Source organism: Entelurus aequoreus, linkage group LG14 (genome assembly GCF_033978785.1).
Source record: "Entelurus aequoreus isolate RoL-2023_Sb linkage group LG14, RoL_Eaeq_v1.1, whole genome shotgun sequence".
In the NCBI taxonomy this organism is placed as follows: Eukaryota; Metazoa; Chordata; class Actinopteri; order Syngnathiformes; family Syngnathidae; genus Entelurus; species Entelurus aequoreus.
The window spans coordinates 33356878-33374274 of record NC_084744.1 but is presented as its reverse complement, the minus strand read 5'-3'; the positions used below and the strand labels follow the sequence as shown (position 1 = coordinate 33374274).

The 17397-nt window shown below is 31.3% G+C and overlaps 1 protein-coding gene across 3 annotated transcripts in view; it reads right to left on the bottom strand.

Annotated features, from left to right (window-relative positions):
• Positions 1 to 653: 653 nt before the first annotated feature.
• Positions 654 to 17397, bottom strand: part of LOC133665347 (uncharacterized) — a 31336-nt gene continuing 14592 nt past the window's right edge. For 2 of the 3 annotated variants that reach the window (XM_062070622.1, XM_062070624.1), the window contains exons 4-10: positions 16630 to 16788; positions 15846 to 15926; positions 9056 to 9161; positions 8206 to 8250; positions 5951 to 6394; positions 1457 to 2781; positions 654 to 1385 (exon numbers count right to left, since the gene is read on the bottom strand). In XM_062070622.1, coding sequence (XP_061926606.1) covers positions 1338 to 1385; positions 1457 to 2781; positions 5951 to 6394; positions 8206 to 8250; positions 9056 to 9161; positions 15846 to 15926; positions 16630 to 16788 — 2208 coding nt within the window. In that variant the 3' untranslated portion in view covers positions 654 to 1337. The remainder of the gene's footprint in view (positions 1386 to 1456; positions 2782 to 5950; positions 6395 to 8205; positions 8251 to 9055; positions 9162 to 15845; positions 15927 to 16629; positions 16789 to 17397) is intronic. The other variant, XM_062070623.1, reaches the window with a different exon arrangement.

Genomic DNA, 17397 nt, shown 5'->3' with positions numbered 1-17397 from the left:
TCTAGGACGACATGTGATCCATCTACGTTTAAGATGAGATCTGATCAATTTAAGTCTAAGACTAGATGTGACCAATCTAAGTCTAAGACTAGATGTGACCAATCTAAGTTTAAGACTAGATGTGACCAATCTAAGTCTAAGACTAGATGTGACCAATCTAAGTCTAAGACTAGAGCTGACCAACCTATGTTTAAGACTAGATGTGACCAATCTAAGTATAAGACTAGATGTGACCAATCTAAGTCTAAGACTAGATCTGACCAATCTAAGTCTAAGACTAGATCTAACCAATATAAGTATATGGTTAGATCTTACCAAACTAAATCTAAGAATAGATGTGACCGATCTAAGTCTAAGACTATATGTGACCAATCTAAGTCTAAGACTAGATGTGACCAATCTAAGTCTAAGACTATATGTGACCAATCTAAGTCTAAGACTAGATGTGACCAATCTAAGTCTAAGACTAGATGTGAACAATCTAAGTCTAAGACTAGATGTGACCAATCTAAGTCTAAGACTAGAGCTGACCAACCTATGTTTAAGACTAGATGTGACCAATCTAAGTATAAGACTAGATGTGACCAATCTAAGTCTAAGACTAGATCTGACCAATCTAAGTCTAAGACTAGATCTAACCAATATAAGTATATGATTAGATCTTACCAATCTAAATCTAAGAATAGATGTGACCGATCTAAGTCTAAGACGAGATGTGACCAATCTAAGTTCAAGACTAGATGTGACCAATTTAAGTCTGAGTCTAGATCTGACCAATCTAAATCTAAGACTAGATCTGACCAATCTAAGTCTAAGACTAGATGTGACCAATCTAAGTTCAAGACTAGATGTGACCAATTTAAGTCTGAGTCTAGATCTGACCAATCTAAATCTAAGATCAGATCTGACCAATCTAAGTCTAGGATCAGATGTGACCAATCTAAGTCTATGAGCATGAAGTGATCAGGTCTACTTGGATGCGAGGTCACATCTAATCCCTCTGTTCTAAAATGGTTGATACTAAAACCACCAAGTCACTAACCACTACATCTAAGTGTTAAGACACAATTGACAGCTGGAGATAAAGTCTTCTAGAATATTTGTGGAAGAAACTGGTTGGACTGTCAAAATAAAAGCTGATTCCGACCGATGAGTCCTTTTTAGGACATGAGAAAGCAAAGTATCTACCGTCGAGGGTCACAATCAGCCGGACTTCAGAAACTGTCCCAGTAAGACGACAGTTATTGCGATAAACATACATTCATTTTTTTATATCACTCGTCTTCTTTCTCCGTGCCATTATTTTGAAAAGATTCCCACAGTTGATTACGGATGGATCATTTTAGGTCGATTCCCTGAGTTGGAGACCCACACTTGTCCTTTGCCTGAAACACACAAACAACGCAATGGTCAACACCCGGACTTCCAAAAAACAATTTATTGTTCTGGAACCCACCCGAAGTGAAGGCCGAGGAGGTCTGACCGGTCTGACTGGCCGAACCGGCTCTGCTACAGTGCTGACCTGTCTGCGGTTCAGAGGCTCTAGATCATCGGCTACGTCAGGGCAGCCAATGTATCCCCCAGACCGGAATACAGAACCGAGATCGCCTTCCAGCAAGCTCCCAGCCTGGTTAGTGGACATGTTGCTGTGGACAACACTGAGTTGTAGTCCTAGCAGGTCTTCTGGTGCTACGTCACTGTCTGAGCTGGTATTGGTGGGACTGACTTCAGGCTCTGGTTCCAGGACACGCTGATTGTTGTTGGTTTCAGCCAGAACCTCGTCTTTTACCAAGTCGAGCAACTCCTGGTTGTCATGGCTATCAAAATCGATCATTTCCTCGTTTTCACAGTTCCCAGGATTCAAAGTTTCCCAGTTTTCATGGCTACCTAAGACTTCCTGATTTTCTAGTACTTCCTGATTGACACAGCTATCGAAATCCAACACTTCCTGGTTCTCCGGGAAAGAGAGGTCGAGAAGCTCCACCTGACCATGGCTACACGATTCCAGCGACTCTTGGTTATCGTTTCCACGTGGCTCCAGTTCTTTGCCACTCCGAAAGTGTTCAACCACTTCTTGGTTTTCAGGACTACAGAGATTCAGGAACTCCTCATTTTCTTTGCTTACAAACTCAACATTGTCGGTGTCGACCCGCTCTTCTTGGCTTCGACTTCTAATCTGAAGCAGTTCTTGGTTATTGTTGCTACAGTGATCAAGAACTTCTTGGTTCTCGAGGGGTGCACAGTCCAGTACCTCTTGGTTGCTATAGTTAAAGGTTTCCTGTTCTTCTTCCTTGTCCTCAAATCTTCTGAGGTCCAGGTCTTCCAGGTTATCATGTCCCGGCACCTCTTGATTCTCCTCCTCTGGGCTTAGCTTAAAGCCGTAGGGGTCGGAGTCCTGGACCATCTCGTAGGAATACAAGTTCAGCGGGTCTTCTTGAGGAGAATAAGTCTCAGGATCAAAAGACAGATCTTGATCGCTGGCTACTGGGCTTAGCTCCGCTTCATTGGGGTCTACGAGGGTGTGACTGGAATGCTCTGGACTGAGTTTAAATCCGTACGGATCAAAGGAAGACTGACTTGTCAGTCCATAGTCCATTTCAAAGACCAGGTTAGTCTGCTGGGACTCAGGTTCAGAGTGGAGGTCACTGGAGTTTTGAGGCGTTGGCGGGTCTTTGATGCTGTCCGTCCAATCCGTCGCTTCTACGGGATTGCCATTAAGGGACTGGTTTTTGTCCAGGTCTAAGGTGGCCTGGTCCCTCAGCTGGGTGTCGACGTCAGCTGCTGGGAAATAAAGACTTGGTCAGTCAAGAAACAGGATTGAGTGATCCATAATTCATAATTAAATTAAAATATTTTTAATGATGTTGATTACGTGTCTATCACGATATATATTGATATCATTTCATGGCCCTATAGGATTTTCTTTATTTAATTGAATTTTTGAAATTATGTCGATTACGTGTCTATCACGATAATATTGATATCATTTCATGGCCCTGCCTTAAAAGGGTTTGCTTTATTTAATTTCAAATATTATTAAAGATGTCAATTACGTGTCTATCACGATATTATTGATATCATTTCATGGCCCTGCCCTATAGGATTTTCTTTATTTAATTCTAAATATTTTTAATGATGTCGATTACGTGTCTATCACGATGTATATTGATATAATTTCATGGCCCTATAGGATTTTCTTTATTTAATTGAATTTTTTAAATTATGTCGATTACGTGTCTATCACAATAATATTGATATCATTTCATGGCCCTGCCTTAAAAGGGTTTGCTTTATTTAATTTCAAATATTTTTAAAGATGTCGATTACGTGTCTATCAAGATATTATTGATATCATTTCATGGCACTGCCCTATAGGATTTTCTTTATTTAATTTTAAATATTTTTAACGATGTCGATTACGTGTCTATCACGATATATATTGATATCATTTCATGGCCCTATAGGATTTTCTTTATTTAATTGAATTTTTGAAATTATGTCGATTACGTGTCTATCACGATAATATTGATATCATTTCATGGCCCTGCCCTATAGGATTTTCTTTATTTAATTCTAAATATTTTTAACGATGTCGATTACGTGTCTATCACGATATATATTGATATCATTTCATGGCCCTGCCCTATAGGATTTTCTTTATTTAATTCTAAATATTTTTAACGATGTCGATTACGTGTCTATCACGATATATATTGATATCATTTCATGGCCCTATAGGATTTTCTTTATTTAATTGAATTCTTTAAATTATGTCGATTACGTGTCTATCACGATAATATTGATATCATTTCATGGCCCTGTCTTAAAAGGGTTTGCTTTATTTAATTTCAAATATTTTTAAAGATGTCGATTACGTGTCTATCACGATATATATTGATATCATTTCATGGCCCTGCCCTATAGGATTTTCTTTATTTAATTCTAAATATTTTTAACGATGTCGATTACGTGTCTATCACGATATATATTGATATCATTTCATGGCCCTGCCCTATAGGATTTTCTTTATTTAATTCTAAATATTTTTAACGATGTCGATTACGTGTCTATCACGATATATATTGATATCATTTCATGGCCCTATAGGATTTTCTTTATTTAATTGAATTTTTGAAATTATGTCGATTACGTGTCTATCACGATAATATTGATATCATTTCATGGCCCTGCCCTAAAAGGGTTTGCTTTATTTAATTTCAAATATTTTTAAAGATGTCGATTACGTGTCTATCACGATATTATTGATATCATTTCATGGCCCTGCCCTATAGGATTTTCTTTATTTAATTCTAAATATTTTTAACGATGTCGATTACGTGTCTATCACGATATATATTGATATCATTTCATGGCCCTATAGGATTTTCTTTATTTAATTGAATTTTTGAAATTATGTCGATTACGTGTCTATCACGATAATATTGATATAATTTCATGGCCCTGCCCTAAAAGGGTTTGCTCTATTTAATTTCAAATATTTTTAAAGATGTCGATTACGTGTCTATCACGATATTATTGATATCATTTCATGGCCCTGCCCTATAGGATTTTCTTTATTTAATTCTAAATATTTTTAACGATGTCGATTACGTGTCTATCACGATATATATTGATATAATTTCATGGCCCTGCCCTATAGGATTTTCTTTATTTAATTCTAAATATTTTTAACGATGTCGATTACGTGTCTATCACGATATATATTGATATCATTTCATGGCCCTATAGGATTTTCTTTATTTAATTGAATTTTTGAAATTATGTCGATTACGTGTCTATCACGATAATATTGATATCATTTCATGGCCCTGCCTTAAAAGGGTTTGATTTATTTAATTTCAAATATTTTTAAAGATGTCGATTACGTGTCTATCACGATATTCTTGATATCATTTCATGGCCCTGCCCTATAGGATTTTCTTTATTTAATTTTAAATATTTTTAACGATGTCGATTACGTGTCTATCACGATATATATTGATATAATTTCATGGCCTTGCCCTATAGGATTTTCTTTATTTAATTCTAAATATTTTTAACGATGTCGATTACGTGTCTATCACGATATATATTGATATCATTTCATGGCCCTATAGGATTTTCTTTATTTAATTGAATTTTTGAAATTATGTCGATTACGTGTCTATCACGATAATATTGATATCATTTCATGGCCCTGCCTTAAAAGGGTTTGATTTATTTAATTTCAAATATTTTTAAAGATGTCGATTACGTGTCTATCACGATATTCTTGATATCATTTCATGGCCCTGCCCTATAGGATTTTCTTTATTTAATTTTAAATATTTTTAACGATGTCGATTACGTGTCTATCACGATATATATTGATATCATTTCATGGCCCTGCCCTGTAGGATTTTCTTTATTTAAATTAATATTTGTAATGATGTCGATTACGTGTCTATCACGATATATATTGATATCATTTCATGGCCCTATAGGATTTTCTTTATTTAATTGAATTTTTGAAATTATGTCGATTACGTGTCTATCACGATAATATTGATATCATTTCATGGCCCTGCCTTAAAAGGGTTTGATTTATTTAATTTCAAATATTTTTAAAGATGTCGATTACGTGTCTATCACGATATTCTTGATATCATTTCATGGCCCTGCCCTATAGGATTTTCTTTATTTAATTTTAAATATTTTTAACGATGTCGATTACGTGTCTATCACGATATATATTGATATCATTTCATGGCCCTGCCCTGTAGGATTTTCTTTATTTAAATTAATATTTGTAATGATGTCGATTACGTGTCGATCATGATATATACTGATATCATTTCATGGCCCTGCCTTATAGGGTTTTCTTGATTTAATTGTAAATATTAACGCACCTCTCCTTTATGGCACCTTGGAGATATAAAATAGCCAAAAAAAACAGGGTCCCTGAACACACCTTCTCCCAGGTCGACCGAGGTCTCCTTGGCGGGTTCTCCATCCAGAGACCCGGGACTGTACTCCTCCACGTCAGAGGGCGGGGAGATGTTGAGGTCCAGTTCGTAGCCGTTGGGGTCGGACTCCACGGAGAACTGACCCTGCTGGTGCCAGCCTCGGACCGGCTCGGGGCCCAGCTCCTCCGAGGAACTCTGGATGGGCTTGAATCCCAGGGCGCGGTCCGCCTCCTCCGGGACTTCGCCCGGGTCGTCTTGACTGTAGCTGATCTCGATGTCGCTGTCTTCGTCGGGGAACTCCGACTCGAAGCACTGTGTCCCCGTGGAAGCTTTGTTCTCGGCGCAGGACAGACTGGCGTCGGCCTCGTCGCCGGCGCCGTCCGCCTCCAGGAACAAAATGTCCGCCGCAAAGGGATCGCTTCCTTTGAAAGGATCCGACGTAAATCCGTCTGGAACCGGGAACAACTCCATGAATTCAACGTCACTTCGGCAGTGTGGATGCCGAAGATCCGACACCAAAGTAAAATGCTAACAAAGATATGAGCAAAACAAGCTAGCATGCTAACACTACTATGCTAACAAAATAAACTTTAGACTCCACATTAGTGAAACACCAAAATATATGACACTGAGGCGTACACTGACTAAATTAGCTAAAAAAGCCAGCATGCTAACATGCTAACATGCTAATTGCAACATGCACCGGGTACCAGAACATATTACTCTGAGGCATGTACCAGAAAAAACATGTTTAAAAAGCTAGCATGCATCAAGAACTGAGTTGTAGACCTACAAAATTAGCTGAAAAAAAGCTAGCATGCTAACGTGAACCTGTTATTGTCCGATACCAAAATATGGTATTTAAAATGTATATAAATACTGTATCCATTGTATATATTCATATAGATTATTTTATTCGTTAGCAAAAAAGCCAGAATGCTAATATTGGAATGCAAACGATTGTTAGCATGCTAAAATGCTAACTGCAACATTCGCCAAGTACCAAAACATATTACTCTGAGGTGTACACCCACTAAATTATCTAAAAAAGCCAGCATGCTAATATTGGAATGCTAACGATTGTTAGCATGCTAAAATGCTAACTGCAACATGCGTCAAGTACCAAATCATATTACTCTGAGGCGTGTACCAGAAAAAAACATGTTTAAAAAGCTAGCATGCATCAAGAACCAAAATGTGACTGAGGTGTAGACCTACAAAATTAGCTGAAAAAAAGCTAGCATGATAACGTGAACATGTTGTTGTCAGGTAGCAAAATATTGTTTTTAAAATGTATATAAATACTGTATGCACTATATATATATATATATATATATATATATATATATATATATATATATATATATATATATATATATATATATATATATATATATATATATATATATATATATATATATATATATTCATAAAGATTATTATATTAATTAGCAAAAAAGCCAGCATGCTAATATTGGAATGCTAACGATTTTTAGCATGCTAAAATGCTAACTGCAACATGCGCCAAGTATCAAAACATTTTACTCTGAGGCGTGTACCAGAAAAAACATGCTTTAAAAGCTAGCATGCTGACGTTAGCATGCATCAAGAACCAAAATATGACTGAGGTGTAGACCTACAAAATTAGCTGAAAAAAAGCTAGCATACTAACGTGAAAATGTTATTGTCAGGTAGCAAAATATTTCATATAATATTTATACAAATACTGTATACACTATATGTATTCATATATATATTTTATATTCATTAGCAAAAAAAACGGCATGCTAATATTGGAATGCTAGCAATTGTTAACATGCTAAAATTCTAACTGCAACATGCGCCAAGTATCAAAACATTTTAATCCGAGGCGTGTACCAGAAAAAACTTGTTTAAAAAGCTAGCATGCTGATGTTAGCAAAATGAGCTAAAAGAGCTAGCATGCTAACACTACTATGCTAACAAAATAAACTTTAGCGTCCACATTAGTGAAACACCAAAATATATGACACTGAGGCGTACACAGACTAAATTAGCTAAAAAAGCTAGCATGCTAAAATGCTAACTGCAACATGCGCCAAGTACCAAAACGTATTACTCTGAGGTGGGTACCAGAAAAAAACATGCTTAAAAAGCTAGCATGCTGACGTTAGCATGCATCGAGAACCAAAATATGACTGAGGTGTATACCCAAAAAATTAGCTGAAAAAAGCTAGCATGCTAACGTGAAAAAAACACGTTATTGTATTGTATGACTTACCCGACGAGTCGGTTTTTGGGAACAGGTCTTCGTTGAACATGTCGTCTGCAAACAAAACAACAATATGTCAGCAAAGAAGCAGGACAACAAAAATCTGTGACAAAAATGAACAAAACCAAGAAAGATTGAAAAAATGCAGAGCATAAAATTTTTGTTTGAACTTTGGAGTGACTGAAAAGTTCCTGTTAGCATGCTAACTTATTTTTACCAAGTTTGCCGCCTCAGAGTCATGTAACGTGGCATACTAAATATGCTAACTGTTAGCGTGCTAACGTTGGCATGCTAACTCATCTTTTGCCAAGTTTACTGCCTGAGAGTCATGTAACGTGGCATGCCACATATGCTAACTGTTAGCGTGCTAACGTTGGCATGCTAACTCATCTTTTGCCAAGTTTGCCGCCTCAGAGTCATGTAACGTGGCATGCTACATATGCTAACTGCTAGCGTGCTATTGTTGGCATGGCAACTTCTTTTTGCCGCCTCAGAGTCATGTAACGTGGCATGCTACTTATGCTAACTGCTAACAAGCTAACGTTGGCATGCTAACTTCTTTTCAGAGTAATGACAGTTTTGAATTAAAAAAAAACATGCAGTTTTTTCTGTTATTAGAGTCAACATTTCAACTTTTTTCAAATGTTTGCCTTTTTATTTCACTTTTTTACATTTTGGGAGATTTTATTTAAACTTGAAGGGGGAAAGGTGCACACACGGGTTTTTATTTCACTTTTTTTACATTTTGGGATTTTATTTGAGCTTGAAGGGGGAAAGTGCACACCCGGGTTGCTTGTACTGAAAGGTAAACACACGTTCATTTAAAATGTACAAAATGTGTAAAAAATGTGGAACTTACGTTCTATCTGGCAGTGACCAAACGGGTCGGCTTGGTAGAAGTCCAGTTGGTTGACAACAGATTCTTTCGGTCCCGCGTTCACGTCCTCTGGGTTGGACTCATCCATCTATGGACACACCAGACCGTGGTCATACCATTGTTGAAGTGTTTGGATACTTTTCAAAACTGACTTGTTGGCCTAATATCAACAGAAACTCTTATGATACATGAAATATATATTTTATTTGTATTGCAAACTACAAGCAAGACTTGAAAACAACATTATTTTGATTCATTATTTTTTTAATCACACTAAAATTCCTAGGGACCCAGAAGGGTCCCACTCATTCAAGTGTTTATTTTATGGCAAAAACACAAAATATGCAACAATTTCCCGCTGAAAATGTTCAAAGTGGAATATTAAATATGTCAATAATTCATAACAACATTGATTTTAAATCATTATTATTTTTTGAGCAATGATAGTTAAAATAAATAAATAAATCACACTAAAATTCTTAAGGACCCAAAAGGGTCCCACTCAAAAAAGCATTAAATATAACTCATACATAACATTTTTTTCCAACACTTAAATATCTACGTCCACTTCAGCTCTATCTGTCAATATCAAGTATTTTTATAAGTTTTATACCTTTTTTTGTTAAATTAAAAATAATAATAAAATAAATAAATAATAATAATACATTAAAAAAAAATAAAAAAAAATAATAAACCCTGTTTTGTATGGCGAAAACAAAAAATATGCAACATTTTCCCGCTGAAAATGTTCAAAGTGGAAAGTGGTCCCACTCATAAAACGGTTAAAATAACTCATAAATTATTATTTTTTTTTTTTTCAACACGTAAATCTCTAGTTCAACTTCAGATCTATCTGTTGATATAAAGTAATTTTTCTATGTTTTATACCTTTTTTTGTTAAATATTACCCTGTTTTGTATGGCGAAAACACAAAATATGCAATATTTTCCCGCTGAAAATGTTCAAAGTAGAATATTAAATATGTCAATAATTCATAACAACATTGATTTTGAATCATTATTTTTTTTTTTAGCAATGATAGTTTAAAAAAAAAAAAAAAATCACACTAAAATTCTTAAGGACCCAAAAGGGTCCCACTCATAAAAGCATTAAATATAACTCATACATAAAACATTTTTCCAACACTTAAATATCTACGTCAACTTCAGCTCTATCTGTCAATATCAAGTATTTTTTTATGTTTTATACCTTTTTTTGCTAAATTAAAATAATAATAAAATAAATAAATAATAATAATACATAAAAAAAAAAACAACCCTGTTTTGTATGGCGAAAACAAAAAATATGCAAAATTTTCCCGCTGAAAATGTTCAAAGTGGAAAATTAAATATGTCAATAATTCCTAACAACATGGATTTTGAATCATTATTATTTTTTGAGCAATGATAGTTTAAAAAAATAAATCACACTAAAATTCTTAGGGACCCAAAAGGGTCCCACTCATAATAGGGTTAAAATAACTCATAAATTACTTTTTTTGTTTTGTTTCAACACGTAAATCTGTAGTTCAACTTCAGATCTATCTGTTGATATAAAGTAATTTTTCTATGTTTTATACCTTTTTTTGTTAAATATTACCCTGTTTTGTATGGCGAAAACACAAAATATGCAATATTTTCCCGCTGAAAATGTTCAAAGTAGAATATTAAATATGTCAATAATTCATAACAACATTGATTTTGAATCATAATTTTTTTTTTTGGCAATGATAGTTCAAAAAAAAAAAAAAAATCACACTAAAATTCTCAAGGACCCAAAAGGGTCCCACTCATAAAAGCATTAAATATAACTCATACATAATTTTTTTTTCCAACACTTAAATATCTACGTCAACTTCAGCTCTATCTGTCAATATCAAGTATTTTTATATGTTTTATACCTTTTTTTGTTAAATAAAAAATAATAATAAAATAAATAAATAATAATAATACATTTAAAAAAAATAAAAAATAATGATAAACCCTGTTTTGTATGGCGAAAACAAAAAATATGCAACATTTTCCCGCTGAAAATGTTCAAAGTAGAATATTAAATATGTCAATAATTCCTAACAACATTGATTTTGAATCATTTTTTTTTTTAGCAATGATAGTTTAAAAAAAAAAAATCACACTAAAATTCTTAAGGACCCAAAAGGGTCCCACTCATAAAAGCATTAAATATAACTCATACATAACATTTTTTTCTAACACTTAAATATCTACGTCAACTTCAGCTCTATCTGTCAATATCAAGTATTTTTATGTTTTATACCTTTTTTTGTTAAATTAAAAATAATAATAAAATAAATAAATAATAATAATACATTTAAAAAAAATAAAAAATAATAATAAACCCTGTTTTGTATGGCGAAAACAAAAAATATGCAAAATTTTCCCGCTGAAAATGTTCAAAGTGGAATATTAAATATGTCAATAATTCCTAACAACATTGATTTTGAATCATTATTATTTTTTGAGCAATGATAGTTTAAAAAAATAAATCACACTAAAATTCTTAGGGACTCAAAAGGGTCCCACTCATAAAAGGGTTAAAATAACTCATAAATTACTTTTTTTTTTTGTTTCAACACGTAAATCTGTAGTTCAACTTCAGATCTATCTGTTGATATAAAGTAATTTTTCTATGTTTTATACCTTTTTTTGTTAAATATTACCCTGTTTTGTATGGCGAAAACACAAAATATGCAATATTTTCCCGCTGAAAATGTTCAAAGTAGAATATTCAATATGTCAATAATTCATAACAACATTGATTTTGAATCATTATTATTTTTTTTAGCAATGATAGTTTAAAAAAAAAAAAAAATCACACTAAAATTCTTAAGGACCCAAAAGGGTCCCACTCATAAAAGCATTAAATATAACTCATACATAAAACATTTTTCCAACACTTAAATATCTACGTCAACTTCAGCTCTATCTGTCAATATCAAGTATTTTTTTATGTTTTATACCTTTTTTTGTTAAATTAAAATAATAATAAAATAAATAAATAATAATAATACATTATAAAAAAACAAAAAAACAAAACCCTGTTTTGTATGGCGAAAACAAAAAATATGCAAAATTTTCCCGCTGAAAATGTTCAAAGTGGAATATTAAATATGTCAATAATTCCTAACACATTGATTTTGAATCATTATTATTTTTTGAGCAATGATAGTTTAAAAAAATAAATCACACTAAAATTCTTAGGGACCCAAAAGGGTCCCACTCATAAAAGGGTTAAAATAACTCATAAATTCCTTTTTTTTTTTGTTTCAACACGTAAATCTGTAGTTCAACTTCAGATCTATCTGTTGATATAAAGTAATGTTTCTATGTTTTATACCTTTTTTTGTTAAATATTACCCTGTTTTGTATGGCGAAAACACAAAATATGCAATATTTTCCCGCTGAAAATGTTCAAAATAGGATATTAAATATGTCAATAATTCATAACAACATTGATTTTGAATCATCATTATTTTTTTTAGCAATGATAGTTTTAAAAAAAAAAAATCACACTAAAATTCTTAAGGACCCAAAAGGGTCCCACTCATAAAAGCATTAAATATAACTCATACATAAAACATTTTTCCAACACTTAAATATCTACGTCAACTTCAGCTCTATCTGTCAATATCAAGTATTTTTTTTATGTTTTATACCTTTTTTTGTTAAATTAAAATAATAATAAAATAAATAAATAATAATAATACATTAAAAAAAACCACAAAAAAAAAACCCTGTTTTGTATGGCGAAAACAAAAAATATGCAAAATTTTCCCGCTGAAAATGTTCAAAGTGGAATATTAAATATGTCAATAATTCCTAACAACATTGATTTTGAATCATTATTATTTTTTGAGCAATGATAGTTTAAAAAAATAAATCACACTAAAATTCTTAGGGACCCAAAAGGGTCCCACTCATAAAAGGGTTAAAATAACTCATAAATTACTTTTTTTGTTTTGTTTCAACACGTAAATCTGTAGTTCAACTTCAGATCTATCTGTTGATATAAAGTAATTTTTCTATGTTTTATACCTTTTTTTGTTAAATATTACCCTGTTTTGTATGGCGAAAACACAAAATATGCAATATTTTCCCGCTGAAAATGTTCAAAGTAGAATATTAAATATGTCAATAATTCATAACAACATTGATTTTGAATCATTTTTTTTTTTTTTAGCAATGATAGTTTAAAAAAAAAAAAATCACACTAAAATTCTCAAGGACCCAAAAGGGTCCCACTCATAAAAGCATTAAATATAACTCATACATAATTTTTTTTCCCAACACTTAAATATCTACGTCAACTTCAGCTCTATCTGTCAATATCAAGTATTTTTATATGTTTTATACCTTTTTTTGTTAAATAAAAAATAATAATAAAATAAATAAATAATAATAATACATTTAAAAAAAATAAAAAATAATAATAAACCCTGTTTTGTATGGCGAAAACAAAAAATATGCAACATTTTCCCGCTGAAAATGTTCAAAGTGGAATATTAAATATGTCAATAATTCCTAACAACATTGATTTTGAATCATTATTATTTTTTGAGCAATGATAGTTTAAAAAAATAAATCACACTAAAATTCTTAGGGACCCCACTCATAAAACGGTTAAAATAACTCATAAATTAATTATTTTTTTTTCTTTCAACACGTAAATCTCTAGTTCAACTTCAGATCTATCTGTTGCTATAAAGTAATTTTTCTATGTTTTATACCTTTTTTTTGTTAAATATTACCCTGTTTTGTATGGCGAAAACACAAAATATGCAATATTTTCCCGCTGAAAATGTTCAAAGTAGAATATTAAATATGTCAATAATTCGTAACAACATTGATTTTGAATCATTATTTTTTTTTTAGCAATGATAGTTTAAAAAAAAAAAAAAATCACACTAAAATTCTTAAGGACCCAAAAGGGTCCCACTCATAAAAGCATTAAATATAACTCATAAATAACATTTTTTTCTAACACTTAAATATCTACGTCAACTTCAGCTCTATCTGTCAATATCAAGTATTTTTTATGTTTTATACCTTTTTTTGTTAAATTAAAATAATAATAAAATAAATAAATAATAATAATACATTAAAAAAAAAACAACAACAAAAAACCCTGTTTTGTATGGCGAAAACAAAAAATATGAAAAATTTTCCCGCTGAAAATGTTCAAAGTGGAATATTAAATATGTCAATAATTCCTAACAACATGGATTTTGAATCATTATTATTTTTTGAGCAATGATAGTTTAAAAAAATAAATCACACTAAAATTCTTAGGGACCCAAAAGTGTCCCACTCATAAAAGGGTTAAAATAACTCATAAATTACTTTTTTTTGTTTTGTTTCAACACGTAAATCTGTAGTTCAACTTCAGATCTATCTGTTGCTATAAAGTAATTTTTCTATGTTTTATACCTTTTTTTGTTAAATATTACCCTGTTTTGTATGGCGAAAACACAAAATATGCAATATTTTCCCGCTGAAAATGTTCAAAGTAGAATATTAAATATGTCAATAATTCATAACAACATTGATTTTGAATCATTATTTTTTTTTTTAGCAATGATAGTTTAAAAAAAAAAAAAATCACACTAAAATTCTTAAGGACCCAAAAGGGTCCCACTCATAAAAGCATTAAATATAACTCATACATAATTTTTTTTTCCAACACTTAAATATCTACGTCAACTTCAGATCTATCTGTCAATATCAAGTATTTTTATGTTTTATACCATTTTTTGTTAAATTAAAAATAATAATAAAATAAATAAATAATAATAATACATTTAAATAAAAATAGTAATAATAATAAACCCTGTTTTGTATGGCGAAAACAAAAAATATGCAAAATTTTCCCGCTGAAAATGTTCATAGTGGAATATTAAATATGTCAATAATTCCTAACAACATGGATTTTGAATCATTATTATTTTTTGAGCAATGATAGTTTAAAAAAAAAATCACACTAAAATTCTTAGGGACCCAAAAGGGTCCCACTCATAAAAGGGTTAAAATAACTCATAAATTACTTTTTTTTTTTCTTTCAACACGTAAATCTCTAGTTCAACTTCAGATCTATCTTTTGATATAAAGTCATTTTTCTATGTTTTATACCTTTTTTTTGTTAAATATTACCCTGTTTTGTATGGCGAAAACACAAAATATGCAATATTTTCCCACTGAAAATATTATAAGTGTAATATTTGATGTGAAGTAATTGGAGCCTTCAATAGGTCAATCATTTATAACAACATTGATTTTAAATCATTATTTTTTGAGCATTATAGTTAAAAAAATTAAAAAAATCACACTAAAATTCTTAGGGACCCAAAAGGGTCCCACTCATAAAAGGGTTAAAATAACTCATAAATTACTTTTTCTTTCAATACTTAAACATGTGGTTCATCTTCAGATCTATCTGTTGATATTATTATTTTTTATTTTTTATGTTTTATGCCCTTTTTGTTAAATATTACCCTGTCATAAAAGTGTTCAAAGGTAAGTCACACATTATTAATTTTTTGGTTTTAATTCCAACTCCTACGTCTCTAGATCAACTACAGATCTAGCTTTTGATACAAAGTATTTTATGTTATTTACCCTTTTTTGTTGAACAAGTCCCATTTTTTATGGTAGAAACACAAACTAAGCAAAGTTTTAACCCCAGTTTTTAATTTGTTGTGAAGTCATGTGAACCTTCAATATGTCAATAATAATAATATAATAATTGATAAGAACATCACCTTAGGGGAGCTGCTGCCACTGTTGTCCACTTCTTCCCTGGTGTCAGCCAGGTTGTTGCAGAAGGGGGCGCTGTTGGCCACCTGGACACACACACACACACACACACATATATACACATTTATATACATATATATACACACATATATATACACGCACATATATATATATATATATATATATATATATATATATATATATATAATATATATTATATATATATATATATATATATATATATATATATATATATATATATATATATATATATATATATATATATATATATATATATATATATATATATATATATATATATATATATATATATAATATATATATATATGTGTGTATATATATATATATATATATATAGAAAAATGGTATTCAATTAAAAAAATATTATAATATATTTTATACATATGTATATAATATAATTATTTTTTAATATTCCATCTTTATTGTATCTAATTTAATAAAAATTATGATGTTAAAATATACACATATACATATATTTTTTGTTGTTTCTAATTTAATAAAAATACGTTATTAAAAAAAAAAAAAAAAAAATATATATATATATATATCTATGCATATGTATATATTTATAGTATTTTCTTGAATAAAAAAACGTATATATTTATATATGTATTACATTAAATACAATAAAAAATAAAATACTAAAAATAAAATAAAAATAGAAAACACAACTAGAAATAGAAATTAAAATATAAATAACTGTTACATCCTAACAGAGTATATTAATATACGTGAGAGTGGTTTTACCATTATGAGGTCGGCGTACGCAGGCAGCGATTGGCTCCGCCCCCACGGTCTCATAGGAAGTGGTTCGTCCTCAGTGGTGTCGGCAGGTGATGTGGAGCCGTCTAATTGGCTCTCTGGGGTGACGGCGCCGCCTGACAGAGAACACAGAGTGTTCTCCTCCTGCGTGGAAAACATCATTTAGTTAGCAGAAAACTGGCTCACGCGCTAATCGGTGGCTAACTTCTATGCTAACACGATATTATAAACACTTAAAATATAAAACTTGGTCAAAGATTTAAGTAAATAATTATAGTTGTACATTACTTACACATACAAAGTAGAACCTATCCAGTAACAAACGTGTCTGCATCATTCAACATACTGCTTCATTATCTTAACTTTATGAATTATTGACAAGACTAAATAAAGAGTTAGCATATTTCTAAGATGGCATCAAGTAACAAAATCCATGATTATTAGGGTATAAAGTACAAAATTAGCTAAAATGCTAGCATAGAAACTTAGAATGCTAACAGTAGCATGCTAAAAGGTGAAGAGCTAGCTTACTTCTAATACGGCGCCAAGTAATGGAATCCATGATTGTTGAGTTAAAAAGTATATTTGCTAAAATGCTAGTAGATAATGTTAAAATGCTAACAGTGGTAGTAACAGGTAAGGAGCTAGCATACTTCTAAGATGGCACCTAGTAACGAAATCCATTATTGCTAGGTCAAAAAGTAGAACATTAGCTAAAATGCTAGGATAAAACGTCGGAATGCTAACCGTAGC